The sequence below is a fragment of the Martes martes genome, assembly GCF_963455335.1.
Source record: "Martes martes genome assembly, chromosome: 9".
In the NCBI taxonomy this organism is placed as follows: Eukaryota; Metazoa; Chordata; class Mammalia; order Carnivora; family Mustelidae; genus Martes; species Martes martes.
In genome coordinates this window covers 95,290,709-95,311,806 of record NC_137896.1, presented here as the reverse complement: position 1 = coordinate 95,311,806, position 21,098 = coordinate 95,290,709, and the positions used below count along the sequence as shown (strand labels likewise).

The window sequence follows — 21,098 nt, the reverse complement described above, 5'->3', positions numbered from 1 at the left end:
AGCAAGTTTCTACCACAGTGCAGAGAAGTGTTTTCACTAGCCACTAACTACAACTCACATGTAATCACTTTGGGTTTTTTATGCAGGTTGGACAGAAGGCAAAGAAAGGGATTCTCAACTGACTTAGTTAATTAACCCCAATCATAATTAGGAGCTAGGATTGCTGCTACATATTGGGCATAGAGACTCATTTGTATAAACTCAAGAAATTCATTTTGGTATCTGTTGGTGCATCCATTCCTGGAGATAAGATGAATGGGCAACAGTAGCAACCATGGCTTAATAAAACTGTCAGGGCTTAGAAGCTTCAGGAATGAAGATATGGGATATACACTCGCCAATGAAAGATAGTAATGATAAGTATCAGTGTGGAATTGAGAATGTTATGGCAACTGAGATTGTAGCTTATTGTTACATTAAATTTTCATAAATATTTTGGCTATCATCTTGAAGAGTTGGTAATGAAATGTATTTATTTTTTTATTTTTTTAAAAGATTTTTTTGAGAGAGAGACAGAGACAGCAAAAGGGAGCATGAGTGGGGGAGGAACGGGAAATGGACTCCCTGCTGAGCAGGAGCTTGATGTGGGGCTCGATCCCGGGACTCCAAGATCATGATCTGAGCTAAAGGCAGATTCTTAACTGAACAAGACACCCAGGCACCCCAGTAAAGACATGTATTTAAGAGTCATAAGTTTATCTAAGTTGTGTAAAGGTTGGACTATAGTAAATGCTCTGGTGCTTATCTTCACATCTTCTTGGACCAATTATGCTTTAGCCACAGAGCTGGAATTCTTTATTAGTTCATATTCCTTTTATGTTGATAGAGTCCTGTTTTAAGCACATTTACCTTTCTCTTGACCCAAGGCCTTACCTGACACCACGGGAGATCAATTAGTTCAAGTAGGAATGCTGTAAAGGAGGTCTCAGCAGAATATATTTCCCCTGCCCACGTCAGTGTGAATGAGGAAGCACCTCATGCTTAATTTTTATTTTTCCTTGATCCTATTTCACTCTTCCTGCTTTCACTCCTAATTCTTGAGACCACTACCCAAGTAAATTATGTGTATCCAAATCTTTTGTCTTGGGTTCTCTTTTCAGGGTAATCCAAACTAAGATAGTCTTTGATCTAAAACTTTGGGTCGGTTCTTTCATGCCTCAGATGCTCATTGCTATTGTACTTCTCAACCTCATTTGACCTAGAAATCAGACCATCTCTAGATCTCCTAAATAATTAACTGGATAGCTAGTTGATGATTTTTATTTAGGTTTGATTTGGTAAACTATTTTCTGTTCTGGTTTCTGCCTGTTTTTGTTTTCTGGCTCTGAATATAATTTTTCATATACATTTCTGGACATGATGAGGCACTGAACTTATTACAGGTTTGAATATTCTTTCATAATATTCTCATTCACTAAAGAAGAGTTACAGTTAATTACTCTAGAATGACCTTCATTTCCTAATCCCTCCACAAATTTTTGAGGTTTTACTTAGACCACTACTTCTTTGATACTTATTCTTCTATAAGTATCAGCATAAATAAGTTGAAAAATTATGAACAATTTTTAAAACACAGATTTAAGGCTTATAGTCTTCTGAGTTTTACTGCCCTGATTTGATAGGTATGAATCCAAACTAAAGATGAGAAATGGTTCTTGAGGGCATAAGACTTCAAACATCTGGCACTGATAGGAGCACCAAAAACACTAGTATATTTTTTTAACTGTGGTCAAATATATATAACATAAAAATTACCATTTTAATAATTTTTCAATTTTGTTTTTTTGAATTACAGTTAACAATGTTATGTTAGTTTCAGGTGTACAACATATTGATTTAACAGTTCTGTACATTGCACAGTGTTCACCATGATAAGTGTGGTCACCATCTGTCACCATGTGACTTATTTATTTTATAACTAGAAGCTTGTACCTCTAATCCCTGTAACTATTTTACCCACCCCTTACCCATCTTTCCTCTAGCAACCACCAGTTCTCTCTTTTTAAGACTTTTTGTTTGTTCATTTTGTTTTTTAGATTCCATGTATAAGTGAAATTATGCAGTACTAGTCTTTCTCTGACTTATTTCACTTAATAAGTCAGAGAAATAAAGTGTAAAATAAAGTGTAACATGCTTTAGTTCCATCCATGTTGTCACAATTGGCAAGATCTCATTCTTATTTAGGGTCAAATAATATGTAATGTAACATGTAAAATAAAATAAAGTGTAACATGCTTTAGTTCCATCCATGTTGTCACAATTGGCAAGATCTCATTCTTATTTAGGGTCGAATAATACTCCATTGTGTATGTGTATACACATACCACATCATCTTTTTTTTTTTTTTTTAATTTTATTTATTCATTTGAGAGACAGAGAGAGGCAGAGAGAGGGAGAAGCAGCATCCCTGCTGAGCTGGGAGCCCTACCTGGGGCTTGATCCCAGAACCTAGAGATCATGATTTGAGCTGAAGGCAGACACTTAACCATATGAGCCACCCAGGCATCCCCTATACCACATCACCTTTATCCACTCATCTACCCACGAACATTTGGGTTGCTTCCGTATCTTGTCTATTTGTAAATAATGCTGCTGTAAACATAGGGGTGCCCATATTTTTTTCAAATTTGAGTTTTTGTTTTCTTTGGGTAAATGGCAGTAGTAGAATTACTGAATCATATGGTATTTCTATTTTTAATTTTTGAGGAACTTGCCTACTGTTTTCCACAGTGGCTGCACCAACTTACATTTCCAACAACAGTGCACAAGAGTTCCTTTTTCTTCATATTCTCCCTAAAACTTGTTATTTCTTGTCTTTTTGATTCTAGTCATTCTGACAGATGATACCTGATACAATGATACCTCATTGAGGTTTTGATTTGCATTTCCCTGAGGCAAATGCCTGTTAAACCCTCTTTCTGTTGTCCATCTATATTTCTTCTTTGGAAAAATGTCTATTTGGGCCCTCTGACCATTTTTAATCTGATTATTTGGGGGGGTTTGGTGTTGAGCTGTAAGTTCTTTATATAATTTGGGTACTAATTTCTTATTGGGTATAACATTGCCAAATATCTTCTCCCATTCAGTAGGTTGCTTCATCTTTCACTGATTGTTTCCTTTGCTATTCAAAAGCTTTTTATTTTGGTATAGTCCCAATAATTTACTTTTGCTTTTGTGTCTCTCATTCCAAGAAGACATATCTGATGTCAAAGAGATTACTGCTTATGTTTTCTTCTAGGAGTTTCATGGTTTCACACCTCATACTTAGACCTTTAATCCATTTTTAGTTAATTTTTGTATATGGTCTAAGAAAGTGGTCCAATTGTATTCTTTTGCATGAGATCCATGAAAAAATTGTTTTACCAGCACCATTTGTTAAAGAAACTTTTCCCCACTGTATGTTCTTGCCTCCTTTGTTATACATTAATTGACTATATAAGTGGTCAGTTTCTGGGCCCTCTATTCTTTTCTACAGATCTGTATTTATTTATCTTTATTTTTCTGCAAGTACCATACTATTTTTTTTACGTTTAATATTTTATTTAAAATATACCTTTATAATGAATCCAGTCACCTTTCCCTATTTTGAGCTCTCAATTTTTTTCGTAATTTTATTTTTTTTTCAGTGTTCCCAGATTCATTGTTTATGTACCACACCCAGTGCTTCATGCAATACGTGCCCTCCTTAATACCCACCACCAGGCTCACCTAACCCCCACCCCTCCTAAACCCTCTGTTTCTCAGAATCCACAGTCTCTCATGGTTTGTCTCCCCTTCCAAATTACCCCCACTCACTTCTCCTCTCCATCTCCCAATGCCCTCGGTGTTATTCCTTATGCTCCACAAGTAAGTGAAACCATATGATAATTACTACAGATTTTAATATATGGTGAAATATGGGATTGTGATACCTACAAGTTTGTTCTTCTTTCTTAAGATTGCTTTGGCAATTTGAAGTCTTTCGTGGTTCCATACAAATTTTAGTATGATTTGTCCTATTTCTGTGAGAAATGCCATTGGTACTTTGGTGGGGATTCTATTGAATCTATAGATTGCTTTGGGTATTATGGGCATTTTAACAATATTCTTCCAGTCCATGAGCATAGAATATCTTTCTATTTATGTTGTCTTTAATTTCTTTCTTCAGTGTTCTATAGTTTACAGAGTACAAGTCTTTCCCCAACTTGGTTAAGTTTAATCTTAAGTATTTTATTCCTTTTGGTTCAGTTGTCAATCAGATTGTTTTCTTAATTTATTTTTCTGCTACTTAATTGTTAGTGTATAGAAATGCAACTGATTTCTGTGTACTAATTTTTTAGCCTACAGTTTTACTGAATACATTTATCAGTTCTCATAGTTTTTTGGTGACGTATAAAACTATGTCATCTGCAAATAGTGATAGTTTAACTTCTTCCTTACCAATTTGGATACCTTTTATTTCTTCTTCTTGTGTAATTTCTATAGCTAGGACTTCCAGCACTAGGTTGAAATGAAATAGAGAGAGTGGACATCTTGTTTTATTCCTGTTCTTAGAAGGAAATTTCTCACTTTTTCACCTCTGTATACGATACTAGCTTTGGATTTTTTTCATATGTGGCCTTTATAATGTTAAGGTTATGTTTCCTCCAAATCCACCTTCTTGAAAGTTTTTGTCATGAATGTATGTTGAATTTTGTCAGTTGCTTTTTCTGCATCTATTGATACGATCATATGATCGTATCTTTCTCCACATCCTCACCAACACTTGTTGCTTGTTTTTTTTTTACTTTAGCCATTCTGACAGGTGTGAGGTTATATTCCACTGTACTTTCGATTTGCATTTCCCTGATAATGAGTGATGTTGAGTATCTTTTCATGTGTCTGTTGGCCATCTGGATGCTTTATTTGGAAAAATGTCTGTTTCATGTCCTCTGCCCATAAGAATGCAATAAATTTCTGTATATTGTTGTTGTATCCTGCGACTTCTTACTGAATTTGTTGATGAGTTCTAGCAGTTGTTTGGTGAAGTCTTTCAGGTATTCTATTAGTATTATGTCCTCTGCAAAGAGTGAACCTTTTACTTCTTCCTTACTGATTGGGATGCCTTTTATTTCTTTTTGTTGTCTTGTTAATCTGGCAAAAATTTCCAGTATTATGTTGCACAAAAGTGAGAGTGGACATCCTTGTCTTGTTCTGATCTTAGGAGAAAATTTTTTCCCCATGAGGATGATGTTAGCTGTGGCTTTTTCATATACAACCTTCATTATGTTGAGGAATGTTCCTTCTAAACCTATTTTGTTGACAGTTTTAATCATGAATGTATGTTATACTTTGTCAAATGCTTTTTCTGCATCTGTTGAAATGATCGTGTATTTCTTATTCTTTCTCTTTATTGATGTGATGTATCATGTTGATTGATTTGCAAATACTGAACCACACTTGCAACACAGGAATAAATCCCACTTGACTGTGGTGTATGTTTTTTAAAATATATTGTTGGGTTCAGTTTGCTAGTAAGTTGTTGAGAATTTTTGCATCTATCTGTGTTCATCAGGGATACTGGCTTATAGTTTTCTTTTTTAGTGGTGTCTTTATCTTGTTTTCGTATTAGGGTGATTTGGCCTCATAGAATGATTTGGAAAGTTTTCCTTCCTTTTCCGTTTTTTGGAATGGTTTGAGAAGAATAGGTATAAACTCTTTTTGTGTTTGGTAGAATTTGCCTATGAAGCTATCTGGTCCTGAACTTTTATTTTGGAGTTTTTGATTACTGATTCAATTTCATTCTGGGTAATTGATATGTTCAAATTTTCTATTTCTGCCAGCTTTAGTTTTGGTAGTTTATATGTTTCTAGGAATTTATCCATTTCTTCTAAGTTGTCCAGTTTGTTGGTATATAGGTTTTCATAGTATTCTGGTACAATTGTTTCTATTTCTGTGGTATTGGTTATTTCTTCTGTTTTATTTCTGATTTTGTTCATTTTGATTCTCTTTTTGTGTGTGTGTGTGTGATATTCTGGCCAGAGGTTTATCAGTTTTATTCATTTTTTCCAAAGAACCAGCCCCTGGTTTCATTGTTCCATTCTAATGTGGCTTTTGTTTTGTTTTGTTTTAGTTTCTAAATCATTTATTTCTGCTCTAATCTTTATTATTTCCTTCCTTCTGATGAGTTGGGGTTTTATTTGCTCTTTTTCTATCTTCTTTAAGTGTAAGGTTAGATCGTTTATTTGAAATTTTTTCTTGCTTCTTGAGGAAGCTTGTATTGCTATAAACTCCCCTTTTAGAACCACTTTTGCTGAAGCCCAAAGATTTTGGACCATTTCCCTTTCATTTTTATTTGTTTCCCTGTAATTTTTTGTTTCTTCTTTGATTTCTTGGTTGACCCATTGATTGTGCGGTAGCATGTTATTTAACTACCCATGTGTGTGCTCTTTCCAGATTTTGTCTTGTTGTTGATTTCTACTTTCATAGTGTTCTGGTTAGAAGAGATGCCTGGTATGTCTTCAGTATTTTAAATTTGTTAGGACTTGGTTTGTGGCCTAATATGTGACCTGTTCTGGAGAATTTTCCATGTGCACTTGAAAAGAATGTGTATTCTGCTGTTTTAGGATGGAATGTTCTGAATATGCCTGTTAAATCCATCTGGGCCAGTGTGTCTTTCAAACCCATGCTTTCTTTATTCATTTTCTGTTTGGATGATCTGTCCATCAGTATAATTGGGGTGCTAAAGTTCCCTACTATTATTATATTACTATCAATTATTTGTTTGTTGTTAGCTGTTTTATATATTTGGGTGCTCAAATATTGTGTGCATTAATATGTACAATTGTTTTATCCTTCTGTTGGATTGTCCGCTTTATTGTTATGTAGGGTCCTTTTTGTCTCTTATTATAGTCTTTGTTTTAAAGTCTGTTTTGTCAAAGGGTGCCTTGGTTGCTCAGTCAGTTAAGTCTCTCTCTCTCTTTTTTTTTTTTTTTTTTTAGGATTTTATTTATTTATTTCACAGACAGAGATCACAAGTAGGCAGAGACAGGCAGAGAGAGAGAGGGAAGCAGGCTCCCTGCTGAACAGAGAGCCCGATGCAGGACTCGATCCCAGGACTCTGGGATCATGACCTGAGCCGAAGGCAGAGGCTTAACCCACTGAGCCACCCAAGTGCCCCAAGTCTCCAACTCTTGATTTCAGCTCAGGTCATGGTCTCACTGTCCTGAGATCCAGCCACACACTGAGCTCCATGCTGAGCATGGAGACGGCTTAAGATTCTCTCTATCCTTATCTCTCTGACCCTCCTCCCCACTCGTACACTCTCTCACTCTCAAATAAATCTTTTAAAAGTGAAATCTATTTTGTCTAATATAAATATCACCTCCCCAGCTTTCCTTTGGCCCATTTGTATGATAAATGTTTCTCTGTCCCCTCATTTTCCATCTGTAGATATCTTTTGATCTGAAATGAATCTCTTGGAAACAGGATATAGATGGGTACTTTTTTTTTTTTTCTTATCCACTCCATCACCCTATGTCTTTTGATCGTAGCATTTAGTCTATTTACATTCAAAATAAGTTATTGATATGTATTGCCGTTTTGTTACTTTTTTGTGGTTTCTATAGTTTTTCTCTAATCCTTTTCTTTTTTTCATGCTTTGTTGGCTTTTTTTTTTTTTAAGATTTTATTTATTTATTTGAGATAGAGAGAGAGGGTGAGTGAGAAGGAGAGAGTATCTGAAGCAAACTCCCTGATGAGCAGAGAGCCTGACAGAGGGTTCAATCCCACAGTTGTGAGATCATGACCTGAACTGAAACCAAGAGTTGGATGCTTAATGGACTGAGCCACCCAGGTGCCACAAGTTTGTTGGCTTTCCTTAGTGATATACTTGGATTCCTTTCTCTTTATTCTTTGTATGTATATTACTTGTTTTTTTATTGTGGTTGCCATCAGGTTTGTATACAACATCCTCTGCATATAGTGGTCTGTATGAAGTTGATAGTTCCCTAAGTTTGAACCCATTCTTTACCCTTCTCCCCTCCCTGTTTGAGGTATATATTGTCATATTTTATGTTCTCTTATTTTCTGAATCCCTTGACTGACTTTTATAGAAACTAATTTTTATCGCTTTTGTCGTTTTTTTTTTTGTTGTTTTGTTTTGACTTTTCATACTCTCACTTATGGTCTTTGCTTTCCAATCAAACATTCCCCTTTAGTATTTCTTATCGGGCTGGCTTAGTGTTCGTGACCTCCTTTCGTTTTTGTTTGAGAAGCTCTTTATTTCTCATTCTCTTCTGAATGATAGCTTTGCTGGATAAAGTATTCTCTGCAGATTTTTTTCCTTCCAGCACTTTGAATATCATATGCCACTCTCTTCTGGTCTGCAAAGGTTCTGCTGAAAAGTCTGTTGATAGACTTACTGGCTTTCCCCTTATATGTAACTGTCTTATTTTGTCGTGCTGCTTTTCTTTTTACTTTAGCACTCCTTTCTTGCCATCTTAATTATCATGTGTGCTGGTGTGAGCCTCTTTCAGTTGGATTTTTGGGGGGGATTTCTGTGCTTACTGGATCTGAATATATTTCCTTCTAGAGATTAGAGAAGTTTTCAGCTATTATTTTTTCAGATAAAATTTCTGTCCCCTTAACTCTCTCCCCCTTTTTCTGAGATCCATATAATGCAAATGTTGTTATGCTTGATGCAGTCACTGAATTCCCAACTGCATGATTCTCAACTGCATGATTTTCTTTCCTCCTTTGCTCAGCTTGGTCACTTTCCATTAGTGTTATCCAAGTCATTAATTTGATCTCCTGTTTCATCTAGCCTGTTATTTATTCCTTCAAATGTATTTCTATTGTCATTTATTGTGTTCTTGATCTTTGATTGGTTCTTTTTTATCTCTGTTTTAGGAGTCTCACTGATGTCCTTCACTTTTTCCTCAAGTCCAGTGAATTTCTTTGGGATCATTACTTTAAAATCCCTATCATGCTTATTATTTATGGACATTTTGCTTAAGTCTCTTGCTGTGTGGTTTGGTCCTGTTCTTTTATTTGGGAAATGTTTCTCTGTTTCTTCATTTTATGTAACTCTGTGCCTGATTCTGTTTGTTAGGAAAGTCAGCTACTTCTCTTGCTCTTAATGATAATAGCCTTGTAAAGAAGAGGTCTTGTAGCACCCTCCAATGCAATGTCCCCTGTTCCTCAATGCCTGGTACTTCATGGAATGTCTCCTGTGTGTATGCTGTGCTATTGAGTCTTGGCCTCTTTTTCCTTCGGTGTAGTTGTCTGCAGAGGGTCTCTTTGCCTATTGTGGGCAGTGCTTGGTCCCCAACAGAGGTGGGATGCACTTTAATAAGGTATGCAGTGGTCTGCTTGTGAAGTGAGACCTGCCCCTGCTGCTGCTGGAACTGAGGTTCCACAAAATATGTGGGGTTGGGAGATGTGGCATCATCAGGGTTTGGGCCAGTCTTCCTGGCAAGGGACCCATAGCACAAGTACTAAGGCTAGCGTAACTGGGAAGGCAGGTCCACTGACCCATACAGGAGAGGGGCTGTGGCAGGGCTTGGTGTGCTCAAGTTAGGTAAGGAGATTTTGGTACTACACTGGCTCCCACAGGTGGCTATTGTTCATACTGGTGAATTCTGGGAAGAAAAGGCACTTGCCAGCTCCTTTGTTCCTGGAGGGATCTCTCAGTGATCCCTGTCTCTCCAGTGCTATTCTCAGAGATGAGCAAATCACTCTTCCTCCCCACTTTAACTCCTTGTTTTTCAAAGTGCTAGTTCTAAGCTGTATCTGAAAGGGCTCTTTGTGGTACTTTGTTTTTAAGGGTGGGGATTCTGCTTCCTAAAGCCCTCTGGGCTCTCCCACAGCTGAGCCCACAGCTTTTTTAAATTCTGAGCTTTAAGTCCTGCTAGTTGTAAGAACTCACAGAAATCAACCTATCTCTCTTTCAAAAGCAAATGTTATGAGAATTAGTTCTCCCCATTCATGAGCTCCCTGATGTCTGTTTTTCACCCTTTTCCATACCACTGGCTCCCTCCCCACCACAGATGACCATGGTCCATTTTGCTCCCAATCTATGTTTTCATCCTTCCTACCTTCTTCATTGTGACTTCTTCTCTACTTTTAGTTGTGGAATTAATTCCTCCAATCTTCATGTTGTTTTCTGGGTTTTTTATGCAGATGTGAGTGGTACCTAGTTGTATCCATGGGACCAGGTGAGTTTAGGGTCCTCCTACTCTGCCATCTTCCCAGCCAAACTTCAGGTCTTTTTCTTGCAATTGATTTCTAGTTTCATGTTATTGTGTTTGGAAAACAAATGCTTCATAAGGTTTCGGTCCTCATAAATTTATTGAGACTCCTTTTGTGGCCTAAAATGCCATCTGTTCTGGAAAATGCTCCATGTGCAGTGGGAAGAATCTGTATTCCACTCTTTCTGGATGGAATATTCTGAATATATGTTAGGTCCATCAGGTCTAATGTGCCATTCAAAGACACTGTTTTCTTGTTGATTTTCTGCCTGAATGATCTATCCCTTCATTTAAATGGGATGTTAAAATCCCTTAATGTTATGGTATTACTCTTAATTTTCTCCTTTATGTCTGTCAATGCTTCCTTTATGTATTACAGTGCTTCTATATTGGGTGCATAGATATTTACAATTGTTATATTCTTTTGTTGAATCATCATTATGTAATGTCCTTATCTCTTGTTACAATCTTTGTTTTAAAGCCCATTTATCTGACATAAGTATTGCTACCCCAGCTTTCTTTCCTCTTCCAGTTGCATGGTAAATGTTTTCCTATCCCTTCATTTTCAGTTGGCATGTGTTTTTAGATCTGAAATGAGTCTCTTGTAGGCACCATAAAGATGGTACTTGCTTTTTTATCCATTCAGTCACCCTATGTCTTTTGATTGGACCACTTAGTTCACTTACATTTAAAGTGATTATTAATAGGTATGTATTTATTACCATTTGGTTATTTGTTTTATATTTGGTTTTGTAGTTTTCCAATCCTTTTTGCTTCTCTTGCTTTCTTCCTTTGTGATTTAATGGCTTTCTTTAGTGTTATGCTTATAATCCTTTGTCTTTATTTTTTTGTGTACCAATTATAGCTTTTTAAAAAAAAATTGTGATATCATTAGGTTCATATATAACATCTTATGTATATAGCAGTCCATACAAATTGATAGTTACTTAAATTTGAACTCATTCTATAAGCACTAAATTTTTATCCCCACCACACGCACATTTTTGTTGAATTTCTTTTTCTTATTTATTGGCCATTGTATCACATCTTTGAATAAATGTTTATTCATGTATTTTGCCCATTCTTTAATCAGGTTGATTGATTTTTAGTGTTGAATTGAAAGATTTTTATATAGTCTAATTATTTTTTAATTTAAATTCAATTAGCCAATGTACAGTACATCATTAGTTTTCAATGTAGTGTTCAGTGATTCATCAGTTAAATATAACACCCAGTGCTCATCAGATTATTAACCACTTATTAGATACATAATTTGCAAATATTTTCTCCCATTATGTGGGTTGCCCTTTTAGTTTGTGTCTTCCAATGCACATAATTTGGGGGAGGGTTTTTTTTGGGTTTTTTTGAAGTTTGATGTCCAATTTATGTTTTCTTTTGTTTCCTGTGCTCTTGGTGTCTGATTGCAAAGTCATTGCAAAAGTTAATGTCATTAAGATTTTCCCTTATGCTTTCTTGCAAGATTTTATAGTTTAGGTTTTATGTTAAAATCATCAATCCATTTTGAGTTAGTTTTTGTGTAAGGTATATGATAAGAGCTCCCACTTAATTCTTTTCATAGGAATATCCATTTTTTTTCCAGCACCATTTGTTGGAAAAAAACTATCTTTCCCCCCATTTAATGGTCTTGGCACTCTTGTCAGAAATCATTTGACCATATGTGTGAGGGTTTATATCTGAGCTCTCTATTCCTTTGGTTCATGTGTCTGTCTTTATGCCAGTATGACACTATTTTTATTGCTATAGCTTTGTAATAACTTTCACAATCAGGGAATGTGAAGCCCCTGACTTTGTTCTTTTCAAGAATGTTTTGGCTACTTAAGGGTCCTTTGTTATTCTATATAAATTTTAGGGAGGATTTTTTCTCTTTCTGCAAAAAGAAGCCTGTTGGGATTTTGATAGGAATTGCATTGTGTCTGTAGATCACCTTGGGTAGTATCAACACCTTAACAAGATTAAGTCCTCTAAACCATGAACATTGGGTGTCTTTCCACTTATTTATGTATTCTTCAATTACTTTCAGTGATGTGTAGTCTTCTCTGTACAAGTCTTTTGTCTCCTTAGTTAAATTATTAATGAATATTTTATTCTTTTTGATCTTATTGTAAATGGAATTTTTTTAATTTCCTTTTTTGAATTGTTCTTTGCTAGTATCTACAAAAGCAACTAAATTTTGTGTGTTGATTTTGTAGTATGCAACCCTGCAAAATTTAATTGTTGCAAAAGATTTGTAGTATTTAGGGTTTTCTACATGTAAGAACAAGTCACCTGCAAACACAGGTAATTTTATTTCATTTCTAATTTGGATGCTTTTTATTTTTCTTGCCTAATTTCTCTGGCTAAGATCTCAAATAATATGTTTAAAAGAATGGATTAAAATGGACATCCTTGTCATTGTTCCTGTTCTTAGAGAAGAAGCTTTCAGTCTTTCATCATTGGTAAGATGTTAGCTATGGGTTTTTCACACCAGCTGTTTAATATTTTGAGGTAATTTCCTTCTATTCCTAGATCTTTTATTGTTTTTATTATGAAAAATTATTGAATTTTGTCAACTGTTTTTTCATCAACTAAGATAATTGATTTTTCCCCCTTCATTCTGTTAATGTACTGCATCACAGTCATTATCTTTGTATGTTAAAACATCCTTGCACATCTAGAATAAATTCCACTTGGTTATGTTATGTAACCCTTTTAATGTGCTGTTGAATTCCTTTTCCTCATTTGATGATTTTGGCATCAACATTCATCAGGGATATTGGTCTGTAGTTTTCTTGTAGTATCTTTGTGTGGCTTTGTTATCAGAACAATTCTGGCCTCATAGAAAGAGTATAAAAGTGTTCCCTCCTTTTAAATTTTTAGTAAGAGTTTGAAGAGGATTGGTTTTACATCTTAGAATGTTTGTTAGAATTCACCAGTGAAGCCATCTGACCCTGAGCTTACTTTGTTGGGAGAGTTTTGATTATTGATTCAATCTCCTTACTGGTTATGGGTCTGTTCATATTTTCCTTTTCTTCAGGATTTAGTATTTTTAGGTTGTGTATTTCTATGATCTCAGCCATTTCATTTAGGTTATACATTTTGTTGTTGAAGAGCTATTCATAGTACTTCCTTATAATTCATTTCTGTAAAATCGATAGAGATGACCCTTTTCATTTATGATTCAATTTTTTATTTTTTTGTCAACCTAGCTAAAAGTTTGTCAATTTGACTTTTTGTTTTAAAGGACCCTTGGTTTTCATTTTTCTCCTTATATCTGACCTAATCTTTATTATTTCCTTTCTTCTATTAGCTTTGAATTTAGCTTTTTTCCCCCCTTGTTCCTTGAGATGTTAATTTGGGTTGTTGATGTAAGACTTTATTTTACTGAAATTATTTACAACTATAAATTTATACTTTAGCACTGTCTTTACTTCATGCCATAAGTTTTGGTATGTTTAATTTTTTTTATCTCAAGATACTTCTGAATTTCCCTTGTGATATTTTTTCTTTGACAAATTGGTTGTGTTTCATTTCCATGAAGTTGAGGATTTTTTTGTATTCTTTCTCCTAATCTAGTTTAATTCCATTGTGATCAGAAAAGCTACTTTGAGGGCACCTGGGTGGCTCAGTGGGTTAAGCCTCTGCCTTCAGCTCAGGTCATGATCCCAGGGTCCTGGGATCAAGCCCCACATCGGGCTCTCTGCTCCGCAGGGAGTCTGCTTCCCCCTCTCTCTGCCTGTCTCTCTGCCTACTTGTGATCTGTCTGTCAAATAAATAAATAAAATCTTTAAAAAAAAAAAAAGAAAAGCTACTTTGTATAATTTCAGGCTTCTAAAATTGATTAAAACTTATTTGCCAAATATCTGGTCTATCCTGGAGAATATTTCATGTGTACTTCAGAATAACATGTATTCTCTGGTTGGGTGGGATGTTCTGCAAATGTCTGTTAGGTCCAAGTGGTCTATAGTGTTCTTCAGGTTTTCTATTTCCTTATAGATCATCTGCCTGTCTGTCCTATGCATTCTTGAGTGAGGTTGCTTATTATTCTGAAGATTTTCTTCAATCCAGTCAATGCTTGTCTTATATATTTAGGAGTTTTTGATGTTTGGTGCATAGATGTTTGTAATTACATCTCTCTGGTGCGTTGACATTTAAATTATCATGTAGTGCCTTTTGTATCTAATAACAGCTTTGAATTAGTGCATATTTTGTTTGATATTAGAATAGCCATCCTCCTGTCTTTGGGTTGTTCTTTATATGGATTTTTTTCTCCATCTTTTTACTTTCAGCCTATATGTTTGCTTAGATCTAAAGTGAGTCACTCATAGACAATATATAGATGGTAATTTGGAAAAACAAAACACCAGGGTCTTTTCCTGCCTTTATTGACTAGCTCTGTGACGGAAATCAACATGGCATGAAGGCTTGTGGTCTTCTCAAGTCTTTCTAAGCATACCTGTTCCCTGGGACTGTGTGTGTTCATTACCCACACCCCATCCCTCCCCTCTACATGGCAGCCTTCAAGATCTTAGATATTCTGTTGTATTCCTCTGTGCATACTCTCTCACGTCCAGGAGCCCACAGGTCTGGAGCCTCCCTGCAGCTCTTACATGCAGTAGTGACTGCCACTGCTTTCAGTGGTCTTCAACCTGATAACCAAACTATGCCACCATTTCCACCTGAGCTGCAAATGAAGCAAAACAGAAATTAGTTCCTCAGGAAGACCAGTGGACCAGAACACTTCAAACAAGTTCCAATCCTTCCCTTCCATTGTATGGGAAGAACAAAGAACTGGAGAGTTTCCCCCTGATCATGGTGTGCCAGGAAGAGGCAGGGCATGACTGAGCAATAACACCACAAAATTTCTTTCCATACTGATTGTGACTTCATCTTGTTTAGACATTTGCTTGGTTGCTGCAAATCCTTAACTGGTTTCTAGGGTTCCCACAAAGATACTGCAGTCGGTGTATTGTTACTTACTTTGTATTTTCATGGGGGAACAAGGGCCTGGAGTATCCTAGTCCACCATGTTGTTGATAGCACTCCTCAGCACTATTTTTCTAAATACCATTATTAACAGCCTCCTGTAGTTAATTTACTTCCTCTCATTACCTTTAAAAATCTTCAAGTGAAGAGTAAGTACCAACCCCTTTGACTTGGTTAATATGTAATGACACAGCAATAAAAATCAAATGACTAAAATCTATTACCAGCAAATTTAGGGACTATAATTTATCAAGTCACAATATTTCTGAGTGCTTATTTTGCTGGAAGATTCAGCTATATACAGTATTTTGTAGATCTTTATACCTAAAGTGTCTGGAAGGTGCTATATTACTGATGGTCAAAAATTGATGACCATAATGATGACACCTAATGTGCTATTTCTCCATGAGCAAAAACCATAACCCAATTGTTTATAAAAGTTGACTTCTAAAAATAAAGTTGACTTCATATTCTTGAATATTTAATGAAAAGAAACTACAGATCTGATAATCTATGATTTCCTGGATAGTTTAGGTCCTTAGAGAATATAAAGATTTTGTCTTTTGAACCACCAATCTTAGCAGAGAGACAAAGGAAATTGAGATTTATTTCATTTCCTCCCATTAGGAACATCCATCTTCATGCATCCCCAAATGCTACTTCTGTAGAAAATAACCCAAGTAACTCCATTTACTTGGGATTAATTACCAACTGCATTTTCTCAAATATACTATACATTCATCTTTTTATCTAACCCATGTTTATCCTTTGTAGATAATTCTCAGTTTTGACTCTAATCTTCCTGCATAAATTATATACTTTAATCATTCTCTTACCTCAAATCTAGTTATTCAAGAAGTAACTGCAGTTCCTTCTTATAGTTCTGTCACATTTTTTTCCATCTAACTAACCTCAGTCCTTTCAGCCTTTATATTCCCACGTATTATCAGGTATATCTTATGAAGGCACTGTTTTGTCTGTATCACCAGCCCATTTAAAACTCCATACTACCTATTGGATAATGGTCACACTCCTTCATGACCCTTTACAGTTTAGCCTCATACCACATCTCCACATTGATTTCCCACTAGTCCCCACCATGACACTCATGTTCCCTGCAACTGCACTTGTTGCCAGACCCTGAAGTATGCTATTCTTTTTCTTTGAATGCCCACCCCAGTCATCCCCTTACCAAATTTATTAATTTTTATCTTTCACTCATTTAGGATATATTTACTGTTTATTTACTCATTTCCAAATCCAACCTCTTCTATTAATCCTCCCCCAAATAATTCAGTCCTTAATGTGTTCTGACTTCTTTAGTCTTAGAGAGTACTTATCACTTTACCACATTCATTTGGCATATTGAGCTTTTCCGTCATATTTACTTATCTCTTTTCTGTCTATATCATTTCAACTAGACTTACGTTTCTTAAGGACAGGAAACGAACAATAGGCCTTTTCATTGTTGTAGTGCTCTCAGCAGAGTGTCTATATTTAATTTCTTTTTGAGTAGTTTTCTTTGATCACAAGAACAATAGTGGATAGTGATAAAAAAGCAAGGATTGATTTCCAGAAAACACACACATAAATGTTGTTCATAAGCATGTACTAAAACATTTAAGATTTATAGAGCAAAGTCAAAGGCATTCTCTATATGCTCCTCTGATCCCTGCTAAATATGTTTTATGATTTCTCAAGGCGTTTATAAGTTCCTTGGCTGATCTGAAGATTACTTAATTCCTGCAGCCCCTTAAATCATAGAATAATGCACAAACCCAGAGAATTATGCCATACTCAAGTGTTAATAAGGAAGCCTGCCAATATGTTCACTGGGTGCTATGTTCAGCTTAGTACCTGGCTCCAAGTCATCATTCCATAAATATCTGAAAGAATGAAGGTCAGTGAATGCCTCTCTCAATGTGTGTGCAAATTGAGGGGGCAGTCTAATTGAAATAGTTGTGTAGTAGTAGTGAAAATTCATCTACAACATTCATGGGGAGTCTTCTCCTTGATAGATCATTCTGAGTCTGGATGAGGAATAAAACCATATCTAAATATAATGTTGACTAAGCTGCTCTCTTTCTCCAACTCCTAGATCTCTTTGGGACCTTTCACCTAAACTAAAATAGCCTTGGGGTCTATGACTCCCAAGACATTATCATAGTGCTAAGAAACACACCTTATTTTACCAGAAGTCTTCTGGAGACGTACTGTAACATGCTAACCTGTAGGGACAAGTCAAATGATAGGAGTTTGGAGCACTCAGATGAACATTTGGGGACTTCTTCTCCTCAAGCCATAGCTGAAAGACTACAGCCCACTCTTCCTAAGTAATGGGAGAGGGGCCTTCTTTTCATAGTTGGGAGAGAAAATATTTTGAAATTAATGAGCCTCCTTAGAATTTTTTTTATTCAGTTTGAGAACACATTAGTGTAGCCTAGGGTTGAACATGGCCCAGATAAGTCTAACGCATGACTTCATCATTTTAGATTGTTTGAAAGTGAATAAAAACAAATGGAAAAAACATGAAATAAAAGCAATTTCTGGACTCCAAAGATGACCTGGCGATACCACCAATTTTATCCCCAATCTCTAAAAACAAAAAGCATTTTTAACCAATTTTCAAGAAGATGCTCAAAACTTTTATTAAGTATGCATTTTTAAAAAAAGAAGCATTTGTCAGATTTCCAGATTATATGTGTTTATTTTGAGTTAGTGGATACAATGGCATATTAGATACCAGCACTCCGAGCTACACCTATGTATTTGCCTCTAAACCTTCACACGTCATCATTTTCCATTCTTCTATCATTCCACCACTGGGTCTCCTATTTCTAGCAAAATCATAGTTCAAATGTTTTTAAAGTAAAATATGGATCACCATATATTGTGCTTCCAGTGCCCCCAGAAGGATTGTAATTGTCTCAAATAAGTGTTTATTTTCAGTAAAGGGGGAAAAATTGAAAATATGAGCACTAGTAATGGCACTACTACGAGAGAAAGAATACAGATTAAAAGAAACATTTTGACTGGATGAGTTAGTTTTCTCCTTAGTAAAAAATCCACTTAATATCATGGATATGACTTCAAAGTTAAATTGTTCAATTTGTGGGCCACACACTTCAGCGTATTGGCTAGTACATTTTTGCACTGAAACAGAAGCAATACAAGCTTTATGTTCTACCATTACACTTCCAGATTTTTCACTTAAGATACCTGCCAACCTAATGATTCTTGCATGCATTAGAGTTTGCTTTTGTAAAATTAAGTTTATTTTCCCCATCCCTCCCACTCCCATAAACATTGCAATGCGAACTCTTTGCCCAATTTTATGAGAATGTTGCAAAGGACAGTTCTGTACCACCTCAGGACAGGAATTCCCTGTTCCCTCCCCAGCTACTGATGAATCAGTAGTATTGATCACATCTCATCTCACATGCAAACAGACACTGCTCCCTTAATTTCCCCATGCCAGAGGCATACGAGTCGGCAGGTATGCATACAAAAATGGAATTAAAAAGAAAAGGAGAAGGAGAAAAAAAAAAAAAAAAAAAGCTTTCTTATTAAAGCCTATCGTCCTAGAATGAATCCATTGCTTTGAATTCACTTAAAGCCTGTACAGGCGAAATGTGTTTCTTCTGGGAACCTCGTCTAACTCGTGTCTGGAATTCTTCAGGCTTTTCTCTCTTCACAAGGGGCTTCTTCTCTGGGGCCTTCATCTTCCAAGACACAACCGGTGAGTTGACAGCTGCTGTTCCATAGACCTTCTGGTATTTGGTTGAGGCCACATAGGATGCTTTCACCGTGAGGACAACAGCATTCATCAGGTTTTTAGCTGCCTGGATGAGTGATGTGGCACTGTCCAGCTAGAGCAGGAGGAGGAGAGAGATACACCTGGATTAGTCACGGCACAGCATTCACAAGATGGTGGTGTAACTTCACAGTTCAGTGTTGTGCAAAAAAAAGAGCAAAATTATTACATGATAATGTGAACGAGTTACATAGCAGTCACTCTCTTCTATCCTTAATCCCAAGGTAAAAATAAAAAAGGAGGATACGCTAAGGCATAGCTTTCTAAAACTCTAATACCTTTAAAGACCAAGCTCTTTTTAGCATGTAAGGGTTCCAATGTAACACAAGTTTTCCAAAGTGGAACATCTCATGTTGTTACATTAGGCTGTTTGGTAAGGCTGAGAATAACTCAATGCTTAAAAGCCATTTGGCAGGCACTGTACAATAAAAAAGTACAGAGTTATATCTCAATTTTACAGCTCTACTCCTGGAAATATAGACAGTTTCTCCATCCTGAGCTCAGGTATGATAGGAATGCAGGCAGCTAAGCAGAGAAACACACCTATGGTGCACTGCCTTTTACTGATGTGTTCATTGGACTTGAATATCTATTTAACTATTCTCAGGTCTTAAATATACCTCTTACAAAAATAAGAATTATGTCAGGCTCTCGCAGGTCAGTGAGACCCCCATATCCACATGTTAATGAACTACTGATTTCTTACTATGTGGCAAATACTATTTTAAGAACTTTGTATTTCTCCATTTAACTCACAAGCACCCCAGGAGGTAGCTATTATTGTCACTGCATTTTATGGTGAGAAAACTGGTGCTTTATACAGATTAAGGGATGAAATCCTTAAAGACTGTATCATACTGCCCCACTGTTTGGTAGGATAGCTAAAATACTGTAACAAGTCACATCTTATAGTAGGTTTAGAAGCTCATCCTTAGACTCTAAAGCCAGGGGTGTTTTTGGTTCACTTTTTTTGTTTGTTTGTTTTAACCCAGTTTGACAGTGTGGTGTATACTGTCTATGAAACCATTCAATATCTGTTTCAACCTGCTTCACTTCCTGGACTACAGATGCTTGGAAAGTTCAAAACTGCATTTCCCAGACTCCCTTTCAGCCAGGATTCCACAAGTGACCCTAGTAAGAGGAAAGAATTAACAGCTGACTGCAAATATTACTCTAGCCTCTTGGGTGCTTAAGCATAGTCTGATTATTCATCAAACTTCTTGTAATATCAGCTAAGGAACTAAATACATTGCAGTTCAATGAGGAATCCAAGAATGTTTCTCATTGTTGAGATTGATGGACTCTAGCTGCATTCATGAATGGGAGTTAGATATACACCTTCTGGGTGCAAGGTGATTAGCAAATTTTTAAAACTAAGGTACCCCAAACACTGCAGCTGCCCTATGTGACGTGGCTTGCCCTCACTTTAACTTCTTGCCATTTTTTGTGACCAAAGGGTGTCCCAAGCAGTGATGGAGCACATCAGAAATTACATCTAAGGTCTCTGTGATAATGTTCAGGCTGTTCTCTGTTACACATACTTCATTAGAGCTAAGTAAATGTGATGCTAAATTTAAAAAGTTATGACAAATGAGCTCTCAGTTCTCCCACCTCCAGAAAAGCTCATAAAGTCAGATCATTGGGGAAAACAATGGACGATGCTTTCTATGTGTGAATTCCTTGCAATACCACAGCACTGAGGCCTCACTATTTAAAAAATAGATTGAAGGGCAGTATTACATTGACCCCATAACAACATAGAAGCAAACAGATTTGTGGATTAGAGCCATGATTCAGCAAATAGATAATTAACTGTTTTGTGAATTAAATCAACCAGATGTATAGAGTAACTACTTTACTACTTTTATTATACTTACAAGGTGCACATATACCAAAATAACTCCTTAATCCATAATGTTTAATTTGTAGAGCATAAATTTTGAAATCTAGCTACAGAAAAGCAAATTCTAGATTATTCATGTTAATAGAAGAAAAGCCAAGCATGGATTAGTATAGTGATTCTCATAGTCTGTGAACTAGCAGTATCAGTATCACCTGGGAACCTGTTAGAAATGCAATTTCTTAAGGCTACT

At 36.0% G+C, this 21,098-nt stretch overlaps 1 protein-coding gene and 1 long non-coding RNA gene across 6 annotated transcripts in view; one reads left to right on the top strand and one right to left on the bottom strand.

The window, feature by feature from the left end:
• Nucleotides 1-21,098, top strand: part of LOC308348524 — a 172,209-nt gene that overhangs the window by 104,567 nt on the left and 46,544 nt on the right. The gene's annotated exons all lie outside the window — the stretch shown is intronic.
• The window catches only part of CTNNA2 (catenin alpha 2), a gene marked incomplete at its 5' end in the record, with an annotated part of 988,253 nt that continues 984,978 nt past the window's right edge, over nucleotides 17,824-21,098 (bottom strand). For all 5 annotated transcript variants that reach the window (XM_080812651.1, XM_080812652.1, XM_080812653.1 and 2 more), the window contains one exon: nucleotides 17,824-19,060. In XM_080812651.1, the coding sequence (XP_080668777.1) occupies nucleotides 18,773-19,060 (288 nt within the window). In that variant the 3' untranslated portion in view covers nucleotides 17,824-18,772. The remainder of the gene's footprint in view (nucleotides 19,061-21,098) is intronic.